General features: G+C 36.5%; 1 protein-coding gene across 1 annotated transcript; it reads left to right on the top strand.

Moving 5' to 3' along the window:
* Window positions 1-241: 241 nt before the first annotated feature.
* Window positions 242-7,203, top strand: LOC131155445 (NAC domain-containing protein 21/22). Its single transcript, XM_058108579.1, has 3 exons — window positions 242-632; window positions 5,461-5,726; window positions 6,497-7,203. Exons 1-3 carry the CDS (start codon window positions 464-466, stop codon window positions 6,989-6,991), a joined length of 930 nt encoding a protein of 309 aa, XP_057964562.1. The 5' UTR covers window positions 242-463; the 3' UTR covers window positions 6,992-7,203.
* The last annotated feature ends 11,154 nt before the right edge of the window (window positions 7,204-18,357 follow it).

The following is an 18,357-nucleotide window of genomic DNA, read 5'->3' as shown; positions in this document are numbered from 1 at the left end:
TAAATGGGTACCTATAATACATTAAAAAGGGCCCTTTTGGAGGTTTTCTATAATAAAATATTTTGGATTTTGTTCATATGCTGCATTAATTTCCCTACCCTAGCTTAGGGCCCCCCCACCCCTCTAAAGAACATTTCTTGTGACTCGGGTTTTTCATGAAACTTCCCTCAATGACTAACTATACACACAAGCTACCTAGAAGAATTTTATCTGGCAAAGGCAGTTATCAACCCACATCTATCTCTCTATATATATAACGCAACCCATTCTCTCCTTTATAATATTTCACATCCCAAACAAAGAAATTAAAGCCAAGAGCTTGACATTCCATCTCCCACCAACCTCAAGCTCTACAATTGCTGCTGCTGCTTATTATTTGCATATTAAACTTCAGAAAAGCAACAGTTCAAATTCGCCGCCAACCATATTTCATCAGAGGCTTCCCTCCAAAATCTCAATCCAAATGGGTTTAAGGGACATTGAGGCCACACTGCCTCCAGGGTTTAGGTTTTATCCCAGTGATGAGGAGCTGGTGTGCCATTATCTCTACAAGAAGATTGCAAATGAGGAAGCCTTGAAGGGTACTTTAGTAGAAATTGACTTACATACCTGTGAGCCATGGCAGCTTCCCGGTAGGTCGCCTTTGTCTTCCATGCCTTTCCTTTTCTTCTTCTTCTTCTTCTTCTTCTTCCATGCACTTCTTCTCCATGGGAATATCAATGATCTAGCTTCTTTAATTTTCATTCACTCACTATATATATCATGATATTTATCCATAATTAGATTTCGAATATGTTCTCTGTGCTTGCTTTTACCAGTCCTTTAGCAAGGTTGGCACACAGAGATGGCAAAAGAAATTATTTGAGTTCTTTGTACCAGGCAGACAAAAATGTCTGCAGTAACTTTTGTTCGAATGGTAAAGAGACAAAAATGTCTGCTAGAATGACCATGGAGAGAGAAAGAGAGGAATGATCCCTCAGGGATATTTACCTTATTAAACTCTGTGAATATTAATTTTGTATCCTTTTAGTGATAGTTTTAATTCCACAGGTACTGTTTTTTGCCATGGTTTTGCCTTGCTTGGAGTGATAGATAGGTGCAGCAGATTTTTTAGCGTAGACAACAATTCAGTTTTCCAAAAGCGATTCTGTTTTTACTGTGAACTTTTTGAATGATAATGCCAACTTATCATTGTGATCAGGACGAAATCTTTTTTTCTCTCTCTCTCTCTCTCTCTCTCTCTCTCTCTCTCTCTTCCTGGGTTCTCGATGAAATCTTTGATGTCACATTTAATATATATCAAGTTGTCCCAAAATTTTGAAATTTTAGAATTTTATAATGGTTCCTAGTTCAAAACTTAGCATATATATGTATGTATGTATCTATGTATATGTATATTTTTATCTATATAAAGCACCAATATTTATGTAACAAATTTTGGATTCTCTTTTTTACAATTAAAAGGCTCATTCAACTCAAGTGCTATACACAACAATATCCCATCTTCTTTCCAAACTCCCTCTAAACCCGAGTTACACGGCGAAAATATCTCGGGTTCTTTTCAAAATTTGCTCTCTATTATTTCTAACCTAGTAAAAGAAGGGAAAAAAAAAACTCATGACCTTTAACATGAATATCTCATTGTTAAATGATCATATAGTATCCTTCTTAAGGGGAATTTATATTTTCTAGTAAGGATGAATATATCAAATAATTCACTAGCAAACAATGGAATTCATTGCAATTGCATGTGGTCCTTCCTTCATTCCCAATATTTAATTATTTCCTTCCCAATTTTCCCTTTTAGTTAACTAATGGAGTTGGATCAATCATGCATGTTGCTTTTGTAATAGGAGTACGCGTTAGGATCCATTTGTAGTGGGAAACATTGGCTGGCTTTGAGCTGTATACATTCCTGCAGGGAACTTATACCACCTTTCAAATTTTCTTTTGGTTCCTTTTCCAACTCTTTTCTTTCCATGCATCTTTATATCATTTTTTTCCCTAGAATAGTCACTTATAACTGCTTGTCTGCAACTGCATGTACTCTTTCAGCGTATCTTCACTTTATTAATTATTTTTGTTTCTTCTTTTCATATATTTTGCATATAAGACTCTCTCGCTCTCTTTGTCGTTCTCTATCTGGCATGAGAAATTATTGGTGCACCGGATTTGTATACACATCGCACCGGAGGAAGCTCTCCTACCCCACCTCTGACGCAAGTGTACATTTTTTACACAAGTGGTAAATTTGATGCCCCTAATATTTTCTCATTTGAGATTATGGGGGAGACCTGTATGAAGAGTTAATCAATTTTCAATTCCAAACCCTAGAAGCTATCATCTCTATTCACTTGGGAGGACCAGATGATCCAATCTCAAACCTCTTTTCATCCCTTCTCAAAACTTTCACTAAAGAAGCTAGTTCCTTTCTCTCTCTCTCTCTCTCTCTCTCTCTCTCTCTCTCTCTCTCTCTCTCTGAGAAAAACCGACAAACTACATTACAAAACATCCACGCCTCTGCAACAAGTAAACTGACTACTGATTGCTTCATAATAATTAAAAAAGAACTCACATATTATATATATAATTGGTGGGGGAAATGAAGAAGTAAGTTTCCCTGCAGGAATATGCCGTTAAATTCCATTTCAGGGCATGCATATATGCAGATGCAGCACTCATCTTCCCCACAGCACAAACTCAAACTAAAAAGACCTTGATTATTCTTTCCCACACCTTTTCCTTGAAGCATCACTACTTCAAGTAATGTTCGTTTTAGAAAAATCCCTTTGCTGTGAACCGATCAATGCGTTTCTTTCATGTTCCAAAAAGCTATTTAATTTTAAAAAGCAATTTCCTCTCAACTGGCCGGCAGCGGCCGTTAGAAACTAAAGTCTTCAAGAAAAAGCAACGCACAAGCCTCCTTTACCTTTCTTAAGCGCCAAGGCATTGGCCACGCGAAAAGAGGGAAAAAGGTGGCCTTAGGGTCTTGCTCCAATGGGCCCTGCTGGCCCACCTCCTCGGTTAAAGTCAAAGAAACAAGAAAAAAGTTGGACCCTTTTTCCTCAATCTTCCATGTGAAGATTAGGCCACATGACATGGTAAGTACCTTAACGTGTCCCCACCCTAGCTATATTCATTTTCTGTCAAATTGGGTGAATTTTATTTTATATATATATATATATATATATATGTATATCCCATCTTCTTAGGTACGTCATATGTAGGGTAAGGGCTCATATCAAGGAGGCCTAGCTCTTCTTTTTAATATTTCTACTTTTTGACTATAGTTTTTAGATATATTCCCTATTATTTAATTAAAATTTTGAGACCTAAACACGTAAGGTAATAGTACATATGATTGTGGTAGTTATTTGAGTTTATCTATGTTTATTTTTTGATTTACTTTCATAGTTTTTAACAAATTGATGTGAAGTACTATCTTTGATTATAGGGCAAAAAAAGCCATTCCTATAAAAACAAGATAGGGTATTCAATTATGTATGCATATATAACCTTCTGCATATTGAGTTTACACCTCTTTTATAACATAACACTTTGTGTGTATGCATGACACATGTTAGTGTTCGAGTTATATATCCACCATGGTCGTCTCTCTCTTAAAAATATGAACTATGCAAGTTAAAAATTATAGGCATAAAGTCATAGAATTAGACACATATTCATATATGATAATCATTTGAGTTTATCATTTTCTAATTCTAGGTAGTTTTTAAAAAGTCATGTACAAATTGTGCATATATATTGAAAGGTTCTACATATTATACCTTCAAAGTTGTTCTAATGGTAACAAGTTAGGATGCCTTGAAAACCCTTGTGCATGTGTGTATATATGTCTTTTACATATTGAACTAATTCACATCCACTTTTACAACTACATGTTACACTTAATTACAAGCATAACACCAATTAGTGTAGAAGCTGCATGTGTTATTGCAATTATTATCTTTAACATGCATAATGATGCCTATATATGCACAAGCAATACATATGTAATCATGCATAAACACACAATCAATATATATATATATATATATATATATGTAGAATTTATAATATTTATTTCTTAATCCAATGTTTATCCTTAACCTAACAATTTTAATTTCTCATTTTGCTATTATTCTTACTAATTATAAATTTTCAAAAGCCCCTATATATTTGTGTGTGTGTCACTTCACCTCTTCTATGCCCAATTATGAAAAAAATTTAGGGTTCTATATCCCTAATAATGAGCCTATGTATAAAATATTTTAAAGTTAGGAAACAAAAACTATCCTTATACTATATGAATTTAGCCTTCTTTGTTTTAATTACTACTCTAAATTATAAAATGACAATACTACAAAAGAAAAGTAATGATCAATGCTAGAGAGGAATCAGAGGGAGAGATAGTTACTCGTCATGCTTGTTGATTACAAGTTAAACTACTCAACATGTCATGGGTTAATGGATTTTTCATACTAATATATATATATATATATATAAGAAACTATGAACAAACATATGATTGCATGTACAAGAAACCTAGAGTACCAATGGTAGTGACGGTAATTTAGTAGTAATATTTTTAATAGTAGTAACAATATGTGTACAGTAATATTATAACAGCAATAATTATAGATATTAATGAAATAATTAATAGTATAGTAGTAGCAACATAATTATAAATAAATGGAGGTGCCACCCTCCCTTTTTTCTTTTAAAAAAAAAACATAATTATATATAGATATACTAGAGAGAGAGGTTGATTTTTTATCCGTATTTAATTGAAATATACATATTTCAAGGACAAAATATCATGTGAATAGATTTATCTTTTATCTTTTGCATAAGTTTGTTTGAAAGGTATCTTTCATCTTTTACATATTATATTATATTAAAAAAAATGAAGGTTGTGAAAATTAAACTTTAAATTTTTTAATCAATTAAAGACCTATACTCTCACTCATATCATGTAAAAGTATCAAGTCATTTGAAAACCTAAAAAATCTATTACGTCTACTAATAAATCTCTAAAGTGATATTTGTTATCTTCACAACACAATTTTTTGACATATATATATATAGTATCATGCATGCAAACGAGTGGACAACTAAATTAAAGTGATGGTAAATTAAATATATATAGTTTCATGCATGCAAACGAGTGGACAACTAAATCAAAGTGATGGTATATACTAATTAAATAAAGTTAGGACTCTTTAGCTAAAGTGATGATATTAATTTAAGGGCTGTATGTCTCTTTTGCTTATCATTTACTTGCACGTATATATATATGGATTTGATCATACATAGAAAATAAAGCACCCCTCTAACAGACTGGCATATAAACTTTAAACTACATATCTCCTTCTCTCTTTGTCTCTACACACACACAAACACATATATATACCTACTCACATGCATGGATGATTGATACGAGCAATAATGTTCATGCAGAGGTGGCGAAGTTGAACTCCAACGAGTGGTACTTCTTCAGCTTCAGGGACAGGAAATATGCGACGGGGTTTCGGACCAATAGGGCGACGACATCTGGATACTGGAAAGCCACAGGAAAGGATCGGATGGTGCTGGACCCCTCCACCCATCAGATCGTAGGGATGAGAAAGACCCTCGTGTTTTATCGCAACAGAGCTCCCAATGGCATCAAGACCGGCTGGATCATGCATGAGTTCCGCCTCGAGACCCCACACATGCCTCCTAAGGTGATCTCTTCTTAACTATTAATTACCACGTCCCCATGCATGCATGTACATATGTTTCAGTATTCATAATTTCATATTCCTACCAGCCAGCCCACCTACCTCCCTCGTTTTGAAATATCAGAAATCATCGTTCCGTTTCTTGTTATCATTAATTAGTTTTAATTGCAGTGACAATTTGTTTATAATTATAATGCATGTTAAAAAGATTGATACATTGCTTTAGGTTTTCTGTTTTTAAAAAAATTATATTAATTAGTGGGTTACATGTCATGATTTTCGAGAGTGGTAAGAAATGATATATAGTAGTATATATACTATTGTTTTGAGGGTAAAAAACAGACACTCTTCATACCTTTATATTCTGAAAAATTGTGCCAGTTATATGGTTATGGTTATCTTTAATTATCCAATTAACTGTGAGAGAGAAATTATTAGAGAAATAATGATTTTGTCAAATTTTATGGTGTCTAGTTTTTTTTTTTTTTCTGAAGGGCAAAAATTTTACTCAAGCATATATAAGAAGTATACAAGCATAGAGAAAACTAACGCTAAATTAAAAAAAGAAAAAAAAAAGAAAAAAGAAAAAGAAAAAAGAGGATTCATTGTCTTATAGTTAAACTTCATAAAAAAAGAAAACATGCTAACTTTTTAAGGACACTTTGCCAATTTGACCACAGTATAACTTAATTGCTTTCATGAATTTTTAAGGCCTCAATTACATGAACAATTCATATTTCAGTTGCTAATTGGCTTATCTTATGAATTGGCAGGAGGACTGGGTGCTGTGCAGAGTCTTCCACAAAAGCAAAGGGGAGAACAGTGCAAAACTCAGCCCACAAAACATGTATGAGGCCTCAGCCGCAGCCTCTTCTCCAACCTTACCAGCCTCTCCTCCAACAGACCTGGCCATGCCCTGTGGGTATCACCACCAATTTGTTTCATCACTGCCCTCAACCCCACAGCACCAAACCTGCAGCAACATTAATAACAACATTAATCCCAGTAACCAGCAGCTCCTAAACTTAGCTGTTTCAAACCTTAATAGCTTCCTTCAGTTCTCTCATCACGACAAGAACAATAATATTAACAATATCACAGCTGCAGCTGATCAATTCAACTCCACTAAAGGTGGCAGCACTGGTGATGATGAGTTTGGGTTCTTATGGGACATGAGCTTAGAGGAAAGTGGCCTGGGAAGTGCTGGTTTGCCCTCAAATCCAGTGGAGATGAGATTTGAAGATGACAACAGTATAGTTTTCCTCTGAATAATTAATGTTGCATGCATACTTAATTTGAAACAAGGTATATATATCTATACACACATGCAGTAATTTGTTGATATGTACTATGCATTAATTACATATGCTACTGTTTGGTTTTGAGAAAACTAGTGCTTGAATATTGCCTCATAGAAGGTTGTGCTGTTGTGTTTTTAGGGTTTCTTTTTTCAAAATTTTTGTATATAACATTGGGCTTTGTGTAAATTAATGTCAATCATATTCTTTACTTGGTCAAGAAAAAAAAAATTGTGGGTTCATTTCTTGGATCTTATTGTTACCAGTTCTTATGTTTTATCAGTACGAATAGGAGCGTGTTAATTAGAAGCTGTTTTGCTCCATTCAATCTCTTTGTACACTCTCCATATGAATGGATCAGATCATTAAGTAAATATATTTTCAAAAACAAAAATATGCCTACCTATTTAACATTTAACTAGTATTTTTTTATGAAACAAATAAAAAAATAAGAAGCATTTATATTATATGGTTGAAGAAAATGATCTAGTGGCATAATCATAGAGAATGTATGAAAGAAACAGCACAGGGCAACATTTTTTTGGGGAGGAGGTCGGTTATGAAGGTGATGTCTAAAACATAATGGCCCAAAAATAAACCTTCCCCAAGATCAATCAAGAAGAATAATTAATTATCCAAAAATAGAAATACATAACAACCAAACACACAAAATCAGCCACATAATCACAAAGAGAACACCAAGAATTTCGTGGAAAACCCTTCGGTATGAAGGTAAAAACCATGAGACCGAAGTCAACTTCCAATCTTCCACTATTTAAAATTAGTAGGTTACAATAAGTTTTCCTTAGTTAAAGTTAGAAGCATACATCAACAAAAATAATCAAGAATCACAAATTCTTGGCATAGAAAAATAATATAAGTTATCACCATCAAGGTGGAATCAAATTTGAATGAGAACTGGAGAGGTTTCACCTAAAATAGGGGTTGTTGTCCAAGCCACGAAACCAAAGTTACAAAATTCCAAATGACAATTATACTGATCAAAATGATGAAGGATGAGTCACAAACAACTTATCAAAATTTAAGCTCAATCAAATGAGAAATCACTATCCGATCAGAAAGATCAAGCTGTGCATGCACCTTCAATCTGAATTTTCAACAAACAATTTTCTTTACTCCCTCACTCTTTCTTAGCCGTTCCAAGGATGCACGAAACTCTCTTTTTCTACAGCAATAGTTTCCCAAGAAAGTGTTTATTTACTTCTCAAAAAATGACCTTCCATCTGAGTGAAATAAAGTTGCACTCAACTAATAAAGAACCACTCCATCACAAGACAACAATTAGTATACCAAAGCACAAATGCTCTTTACTTCCACTAGGACATGAATTCTACTTGGTCATTGACCAAGACTTCCAAGAGAATCATTTATACATATAGGTCATCCTCCACATAGGAGGGAAACCCAACAAATATCCCCCTTTTGACTATGTGGAGAAGTTCAGCATACCAGAAATCAGGCAACACGTTTTATGTTTTTCCCTTAATAGGGATTTTGTCATCATTTCTGAACCATTGTCATCAGTATGAATCATTCTAATTTCAAAAAATTCAGAATCTAGTGCATCTCTAATCCAATGATATTTCACATCAATATGTTTCAAGTGAGAATGAAAAGTGTGATTCTTACAAAGATGAATCATGCTCTGATTATCACAATACAACACATACCTCTCTTACTTGAACTTAAGTTCCTGCAAGAATTTTTTTATCCAAAACACTTCCTTGCAAGTTTCAGTGGCTGTAATAAACTCAACTTCAGTAGTCGAAAGTATAGAGACCCAGAAAAACAAAAAAATAATAATAATAATAATAAAATGGGAAAACTGGTTTGGTACAGGACCAAATTGTCGACAGTTTGGTGGAGCTCAGGAAAACCATTGACGGTTTTGTATTACCAATGGCTGGTAAATGTAAAATGATAAAAATCGGTTTGGTTAAAAATCAAACTGTCGACGGTTTTGTCTGGGGACAACACCCTATAAATAGATCCTAGTTCATTTTTTTGGGGAAAAATTATAACTCTCTCACTCTTTGTCTAGGCTGCAAACTCTCTCTCTCTCTCTCTCTTTCTCTCTCTCTCTCTCTCTCTCTCTCTCTCTCTCTCTCTCTCTCTCTTCAATTTCTCACCAAATTTTAGCCAAATTGACGACCAAAAGCCATTTCGGGATCCTAACTTTGATCCTCAATGATTTAATCGAAGCAGATTCATGGTTTGGGCTTCTTAAGCACCACTCCACTGTTAAGGTAAGGGGAATAAATTATGTCAGCTTATTTTCAAATTTTAACCGATTAAAATGAAGTCTATGATTATAGGATTGTTATATATGATTTTTTGAATAATCGGGCATAAGAAAATGATAATTTGGTATATTATATATATGTGTATTTGGGAAAATCCAGGTATTTTGAGTTAAGTAAATCCTAGAAGATGATTATACGATTATTTCTCAGTAAAAATATTTTTTCCAGGTAGTTATTATATCCTAAATTATCACTCAAAATGTGTGGCATGAGTATGATTATTTTTACGGCATAAATAAGTTTGATAAAATATTTTATGATGATACACAACAATGTATGAATTTATACAAATTTATGATAAGACATGATTTAGACAGATTCATAATATGACAAGATTCAAACAGATTCATGATATGACGAGACTTATACAGGTTTATGATATGGCGGTTTTTCACCAAACTATGAATATGAAAGGCTTTATACTTATTGTGAATATGAAGGTTTTATACCAAATTGTGGAAATAAGTCTATACTATGGTTGATGGGGAGGATTGCTCAGCATGAAGATTGTGTTGTGATGTCTGTACTGAGGCCGATGGGGAGGAATGCTCAGTATGGAAATTATGTTGTGATGTCTATACTGAGGCTGATGGGGAGGAATACTCAGTATGGAAATTCGGTTGAGAAGTATGTATTGAGGCCGATGGGGAGGGATGCTCAATGAACCATGTGTTGAGAAATAAATATGCATTTTGTTTGACTATATAGGTGTGAGTACAGTTTTAGATGTTATCTCAGTTAAATTAATTAATTAATGGATGTATTCTTGCTATACTAAAACTCATTTGCCACATACTGATATTAATTTGTTCCATCTTACTAAGAAGTGTCTCACCCCGAATATTAATTTCAATGTTTTAGGAAATCCAATGAACCAAACCTAGAGAGCCCAGGATAGGACTAGATAGAGTAGTTCAGGGTAAGTACTTGTGAGACACAGTTATGTAAATAGATATAGTCATTTGTATCTCGGGATGTATTATGGATTTTTTTGGGGGATATATGTATGTCATTATGGCAACATTAGAACTCTGGTATATTATTTGGGGTTTACATATTTTATGGTTTCGCTGTGTTGTTTAATATGAGTTATGTAGAGACTTGAACCCATAAATAAGGAAAATAAATTACAAAAGGAGTAAATAGGGAATAACAGCAGGGTTCGTCGACGAGGGCAATATGTTAGTCAACGAAGTCCCTTAAACTCTTCGTCGTTGAAATTCAAAGAGTCGTTGACGAAGAGATATCGAGCGAATCAAAGAAAATATTCGAATAGGGTTCGTCGACAAGAGAAGAGCTTTGTCCATGAACAGCCAGGCTGGTTTGTCGACGAAGGTGCCACTTCATCGACGAGTTTGACTCGGTCAAAAGGCCCTACAAATATCATTTTTGGTTGCTTAAGGGTTAAGAAAACCCAAAAACTCTCTCTTTAGAATTAGTGCTCTCTCTCTCTCTCTCTCTCTCTACGATTCTTCACTGTTCGTCATCCATTTCAACGATTATAGGTTCCTGCATGGATCAGAAGAAGAAACTTTATAGTTATAGCAGATCAGATCGTCGTTTTGAGAATTTTTAGGATTTTCCCTAAAATCGAGGTAAGGATCTGAATTTGTTTTTGATTTGGTAGATTTGTAGTAAATAGGATTATACTGAAGTATTGTTTTTTGGTTTTTAGGTTTTGAGGATTTCGTATCGTAGTTTTGGATCAACAAGTGTTTTGGTTTTTACGTTAAAAGGTAAGGGAATTTGTTTACATAAGTATTTTTAGAAAAAGAAACCATAGGATATGTAGCTTATATTCATATGTACTTATTGACTACTTATTTGCAAAGTTTTATCAGGTATAAATGCCGATTCTTACGGTTTTTCACGATTTTACGATTTTGAAAAAAATGGGGTTTTTGGCATATGATCTCCAAATTTCTTAGACTACTTTATTTGCACTAAAACTAAAGTAGGAGATGCTTGAAACTCTTAATAGCAGCAAAAATGATATTTTACGAACCAGTTTATATGAAATGTATATATATGATCAAATAAGTGTGACGTATGATATGAATTGAATCTATACTGATTTGAAATGTATGTTTATGAATTATGGGGACTAAGGTCCCAAGTGATTATCAGAAAATGCAGAAAATAGGTGCCGATTAGATACTGTGCCAAGTATGAGAAAAGGTTAAAACTGAGAGGTTACGAGTCGATATTGACCACAATATGAATGAAAGTACGCATGATGAGATTGTGAAAATACTAGAATTGTACAGGTTATTATATTTTAAGGTAAATTTTATATATGATATTGGGACAGCAATTTTTCTCAATAGTATATGAAGCCTTAAAAAGCTTATATTATGTAGGCTCGGTACTGTTGCCAAAACAAAAGTACAATGCAACCATACGTAGTTATTGTTCAGTGTGGGTACCTAATAGTAGGCTTGGTAAGAAGGGCCACTAGTCAAAAGGGATCAGGGTGGTGATGGCGAAGTTGGACTGCAGTATGTTATGATGCTTGACGATGCCTGTACGTACAGGGCTTGATCAGTGTTCTCTTAGTGCACAACCCTTGCCACAGGGAGTTACTGGCATAGTTATGATAGTTTCGAGTTGGACTGTTTTTTAAATATGCATATACATGATTTAGAGGCTTTATTGGGCAAAGTCACTACTCTGAGTACCGAGCGGAGGGATCGCACAGTGTATGGGCCTGTACCCTACCCTAACATCGGGAACTCTCACTTGTAATAAAGCTGGGTTTTATGTTATCAGGGAGTTATATATGTATTGTATATATATACATTACAGTATCGATAATGTGAAATCTACGTGATCGTTTTCAAATAAGAATATAACTGTACAGTCACGCACTAATGTAATATCTTCCTCCTTACTGAGAGTGTCTCACCCCAATCTTACAACCTTGTTTTCAGGAGTTACAGGAAAATGGTCCTAGTCGTCTAGAGAGGTTGTGGGGTGTAGGATCCTGTTAGTTAGCGTAAGTTTTTGTATGAGTACTGGGTTGTTAGCCTGGTTGGTTTTGGGCATGTAATACAATTTATGTTTTACGTACAATTGAATATATGTAAGGAACATTTAGATACTCTGGTATGTCTATTAGAATCCATATGAATTTTTATGTTTTCCACAATATATGAGAGTATAAATCATTATGAAATGCCTGTATGTCCCTGTTTAGGGTGGGTAGTTATGTATGACATTAGGATTTGTACAGGTTATGTATGTATAATAGCACTTTGGGGCCGTATAAGGGCTAGGCGTTATAGTTTGGTATCAGAGCCCATAGCTCGGGGGAAGTGTGATGTGAATTGCACTGCCTAGTCATGGATATGCTCAGAGCTTAGGTTGCTAGATTCTGTAGAGTAGACTAGACCAGAGTTTAGGATGTGAATATGACTTTCAAGTTTAGCTTAGTATACTTAGGGACAGAAATTCATTGACAAACTTCTGTATTTTTCTGGATCATTCAAAGGGTTCATAAAATCATGGCAATCTATTGACAGTTTTGTTTCTAAGTGGAAGGGTGAAACTCGAGTTAGAATGAGAATGTGAGTCATCAGAGTACGTCAGTACTAGGAAGGTTCCTATAAGGAATGAGTTTGTAGTCTCATGATAGTAGTTGATAAGTAGTTTGTTAAGCTTCTAATCGATGTTTCTCAATTGCTTTTTAGGATGGAATCTAGGGATATTACTGCCAACATTGGAGGCAGTAGTAGTAAGGGTGTTGGCCATGAGGCTAGCAGTGACTCTACTAGTGTGCTATGGGACTTTGCTCAACAGCTTATGGCTAAGGATGTCTAGACGAATAAGGGTCAAGATCGTCCCCTTGCTGAGTTGAGATGCTCTATTGACCAGTTTACATGACTGAAACCTTTTGTCTTTCATGGGGAGTGTAGATTCGATTCGAGCTGAGAATTGGAGATTTGGATTAGGGAGATTAAGAAGATTCTAGATGTCCTAAATTGCACTGAGAGGTAGAAGGTAGCCTTTGCAATGTTCAAGCTGACGGGTGAAGTAGAGAGGTGGTGGAAGTCAGTTAAGATGCTTGAAGAGCATTGACCTACTCCTATGATTGTGATATGGGCTCAGTTCAAAAATTTATTCTTTGAACAATGTTTGCCAACCACGGTCAAAAATGCTAAGATGGAGGAATTCATGATTCTGGAGCAGGGGCAACTATTAGTTCAGCAGTATGCTACCAGATTTCAGGAGCTATCTCAATTTGCTCCATTCATGATTCCGAACGAGGCAAAGAAGGCTTGGAAGTTTCAAAGGGGCCTGAAGAAGGAGATTAGGAAGCAAACTATGATCTAGAAAATGTAGGACTTTGTCACTCTAGCTGACAAAGCCACAATAGTATAAGAGAGTTTACAGGAGGACTTTGAGGTTTAGGTTTTGAAGAAGAGACCCGCATCTTCCAATCCTTATGGAGGGGCAAAGCAGGGCCACTGGAAGAAGAACAGTGGTGGTGCTTCACAGAGTACCGCAACTACTCCGGCTTGCTCCAAGTGTGGGAGACCTCACTCAGGGAGGTGTTTGTCAGGTTTTGGAGCTTGTTTCCATTGTGCTAGGATGGGACATCAGAAGAAAGAATGTCGCATGCCGATGAATAGCGGAGCCCCATAACAGTCATATGAAGTAGGTGCTCAAGCACAGTAGGGTGGTCAATTGAGGCGAAACAGACCAGCCTAGGGTGTACTCCCAAACTCCTGGTGATGCAGAGAATGCAGGAGATGTTGTCATAGGTACCATTTACGTGCTTTTCAATAAAGTTGTTATATTATTTGACACGGGGGAAATGCATTCCTTTATCTCTCGAGGGTTTGTTAAACCATGTGACATTGGGACTTAATAGTTAGATTATGAACTGGTAGTAGCTATGCCTTCAAGACTGGTAGTCATATGTAGTAGGGTAATTCGTAACTTTCCGATAGAAATTCAGGAGAGAGTACTACCAGTTAGTCTTATTGTGTTTGATATGCATGGCTTCGATATTATTCTGGGTATGGATTGGTTGTCTACCAGTTATGATAGTATCGATTGCCATAGAAGAGAAGTGGTGTTTAGACCTCTAGGGAAGCAGGAATTCAGATTCTTAAGGTCGTGTGTGCTCTCCGTGCCATGGATCCTTTCATCTCTGTAGGTTAGGAAATTACTTTTGAAGGGATGCCAAGGGTATCTGGCATTTGTGAAAGACAAGCCGATAGGGGAACGTGAACTGGAGGAGATTCTTGTTGTGTGCGAGTTCCCAGATGTGTTCCCAGAAGATTTTTCGGGATTGCCTCTAGATCATGAGGTGGATTTTGGTATAGAGCTAGCTCCCAGTACGGCGCCGATATCAAAAGCTATGTATCGTATGGCTCCAGTTGAACTAAGAGAGTTAAAAGAACAATTTCAAGAGCTACTAGATAAGGGGTACATTCGACCGAGTGTTTCTCCTTGGGGAGCACGTGCTATTTGTGAAGACGAAGGATGGGTCGATGAGGATGTGCATCGACTACAGAGAACATAACAAGGCAACGATAAAGAACAAATACTTGTTACCCAAGATCGATGGTCTGTTTGATCAGTTTCAGGGCATGCAGATCTTTTCTAAGATCGATTTACGATCTGGGTATCACCAGCGGAAAGTGAAAATGGAGGATGTTCCGAAGACAGCTTTCCGAACTCAGTATGGCCATTACAAATTTATAGTTATGTCATTCGACTTGACTAATGCACCTGCAACATTTATGGATTTGAATACTTAGACCAGTTCATCATAGTATTTACTGATGACATCCTAGTGTATTTTAGGAGTGCAGCTAAACATGAAGTTCATTTGAGATAGTTATTGCAAATGCTTATGGAGAAGAAGTTAAAGAAGGAGTATTAGTGGATCCGAGTAAGATAAAGGCAGTAGTGGACTGGGTGAGACCGAAGAATATTTAGGAGGTCAAAAGTATTCTAAGTCTTACAGGTTACTACCATCATTTTGAAGAAGGGTTCTCCAATTTAGCAGGTCCATTGACGCGACTCACGAGGAAAAACGTGAGGTATGATTGGACTGATGAGTACGAGCTGAGTTTCCAGGAGCTGAAACGGTGACTGGTTACAGCTCCAGTTCTGACCATTCCATCTGGGGATGGTGGATTTGTTATCTACAGTTACGCCTCTAAGAAGGGTCTTGTCTGTGTTCTAATGTAGTAGGTAAGGGTGGTTGCATATGCTTCTTGTCAACTCAAGGAGTACGAGAAGAACTACCTGACACATGATATGGAATTGGCGGTTGTAGTGTTTGCATTAAAAATATGGAAGCACAGCCTGTATAGTGAAAGGTACAATATTTTTACTGATCACAAGAGTCTTAAGTACATTTTCACCCAGAAAGAACTAAACATGAGACAGTGTAGATGACTTGATTTGATAAAGGACTACAACTATACCATTAGCTATCACCCAGGAAAAGCAAATGTGGTAGTTGATGCTTTGAATCGGAAGTCAGTTGATGCAATGGTCCCTGCAGTGAGAGTTTATCATTAAATCTGTATGGACCTAGAAAGGTTGGTCTTAGAGGTAGTGGAAGGAAATCATCAGGCTATTCTTGCTAGCTTAGTGGTATAGCTAACCTTATAGGAGAGGATCTGAGCAGTGCAAAAGGGGGATCCAGAGCTTTTGGAGGTTATAGAAGGAGTTCATAGTGGGTTAAAGTTGGATTTCAGTATTTCTGGTGATGGGATTTTGAGATTCCATAACAGGGTATGTGTACCGAATGATGCCGAGATTAAACAGGTCATTCTAAAGGAGGCACACCATTCACTCTACACCGTACATCCTGGCCATATGAAGATGTACCGAAACTTGAGGGAATCTTTCTGGTGGTCGAACATGAAAAGAGAGATCACCCGATTCGTAGAGCAGTGCCTGACGTGTTAGTAGGTCAAAGCAGAGCACCAGAGGTCAGTGGGACCACTTCAGCCACTTGACATCCCCAAGTTGAAGTGGGAGCACATCTTGATGGATTTTGTGATGGGGTTACCTGTGGTGGTGCATGGGCAGAATGTTATTTGGGTTGTAGTTGATCGACTGATGAAGATTGCACATTTCATTCCAATCAAAGTCATTTATTCTTTGAATAGGCTGACTAAGTTGTATGTGTAAGAGATTGTACGACTCCATGGTGTCCCTGTTTCTATTGTTTTAGATCGAGATCTACATTTTACATCTTGTTTCTAGAAGAGTCCACAGGATGTCTTGGGATCACAGTTGACATTCAGTACATCTTTTCACCCGTAGACGGTTTGGCAGTCTGAGAGGACTATTCAGACATTAGAGGATATGTTGTAGGCTTTTGTACTAAACTTTGATGATAGTTGGATACGATATCTACTGCTTGTTGAGTTTGCATATAAAAGAAGTTACCAGGCTAGCATAGAGATGGCACCTTACGAGGCATTGTATGGTCGTCGGTGTCGATTTTCGTTGTACTAGGATTAGGTAGGTGAGCAGCAGATACTAGGTCTGAAACTGATTCAACAGGCCTCTACAAAGGTTGAGTTGATCAGAGAGAGAATTAAGGCAGCTCAGAGTCGGCATAAGAGTTTTGCTGATACTTGCCAATGAGAACTAGAGTTTGAGGTAGGAAGTATGGTATTTTTGAAGATCGCTTCGATGAAAAGGGTGATGAGGTTTGGGAAGAAGGGGAATCTATGTCCTTGGTATATTGAGCGTTTCGAGATCCTGGAAAGGATAGGTTTGATTGCTTATTGAGTGACTTTACCCCTAACACTATCCAGAGTCCATGACGTATTCCACGTGCCAGTGCTAAGGAAGTACGTGTCAGATCCATCACACATGCTGAGTTACGAACCTTTGGAGATCAGTGATGCCTTATCATATGGGGAGGTACCAGTGCATGTATTATATCAGAAAGTACAATAGTTACGGACTAAGGAAATACGTCTAGTGAAGTTATTATGGCGTAACCATGCAGTGGAGGAAGCTTCATGGGAGCTAGAGTTAGAGATACGTTAGAACTACCCGCAGTTATTTTATGGTACGTAAGTATATATATTAGTATAGGTGGTTTAGATTAAATAGTATGGTCTTCGGGAGAGTTTTGTATTTGTATGTAATCTCCCAAAATATCATGTTGTAACCACTATATTCCTCCGCCATATGTGAGGGTATGTAATAAACTTGGGCTAGAGCTGCTATATGGGTGGCTGCCAACTCTTCGTTAGGACTGAGTCGTAAGTGTAGAATATGCATAGTATTTATTAGCAAATTTTGAGGAAAAAATTTTTACAAGGAGGGGAGATTGTAGAGACCCGAACCCGTAAATAAGGAAAATAAATTAGAAATGGAGTAAATACGGAATAACAGCAGGGTTCGTCGACAAGGGCAATATGTTCGTCAACAAAGTCCCTTCAGCTTTTCATCGCCAAAATTCAAAGAGTCATCGACGAAGAGATACCGAGCGAACCAAAGAAAATATCTGGATGGGGTTCATCGACGAGGGAAAAACTTCGTCCACGAACAGCCTGGCTGGTTTGTTGACGAAGGTGCCGCTTCGTCGAAGAGTTTGACTTGGTCAAAGGCCTTATAAATATCATTTTTAGTTGCTTAAGGGTTAAGAAAACCCAAAAGCTCCCTCTCTCTCTCTCTCTCTCTCTCTACGATTCTTCACCGTTCGTCGTCCGTTTCGACGATTAGAGGTTTCTGTGTGGATTAGAAGGAGAAACTCTACAGTTATAGTAGATCAGATCGTTGTTTTGAGGATTTTCAGGATTTTTCTTAAAATTGAGGTAAGGATCTGAATTCTTTTTTGATTCTGTAGATCTGTAGTAAATAAGATTATACTGAAGTATTGTTCTTCGATTTTTAGGTTTTGAGGATTTCGTGTTGTAGTTTGGATCAACAAGCTCGTGTTTTGATTTTTACGTTAAAAGGTCAGGGGATTTGTTTACATCAATATTTTTAGAAAAAGAAACCATAGGATATGTAGCTTATATT

Source organism: Malania oleifera, chromosome 5 (assembly GCF_029873635.1).
Source record: "Malania oleifera isolate guangnan ecotype guangnan chromosome 5, ASM2987363v1, whole genome shotgun sequence".
NCBI lineage: Eukaryota > Viridiplantae > Streptophyta > Magnoliopsida > Santalales > Ximeniaceae > Malania > Malania oleifera.
This window is presented reverse-complemented; position numbering and strand designations above follow the sequence as displayed.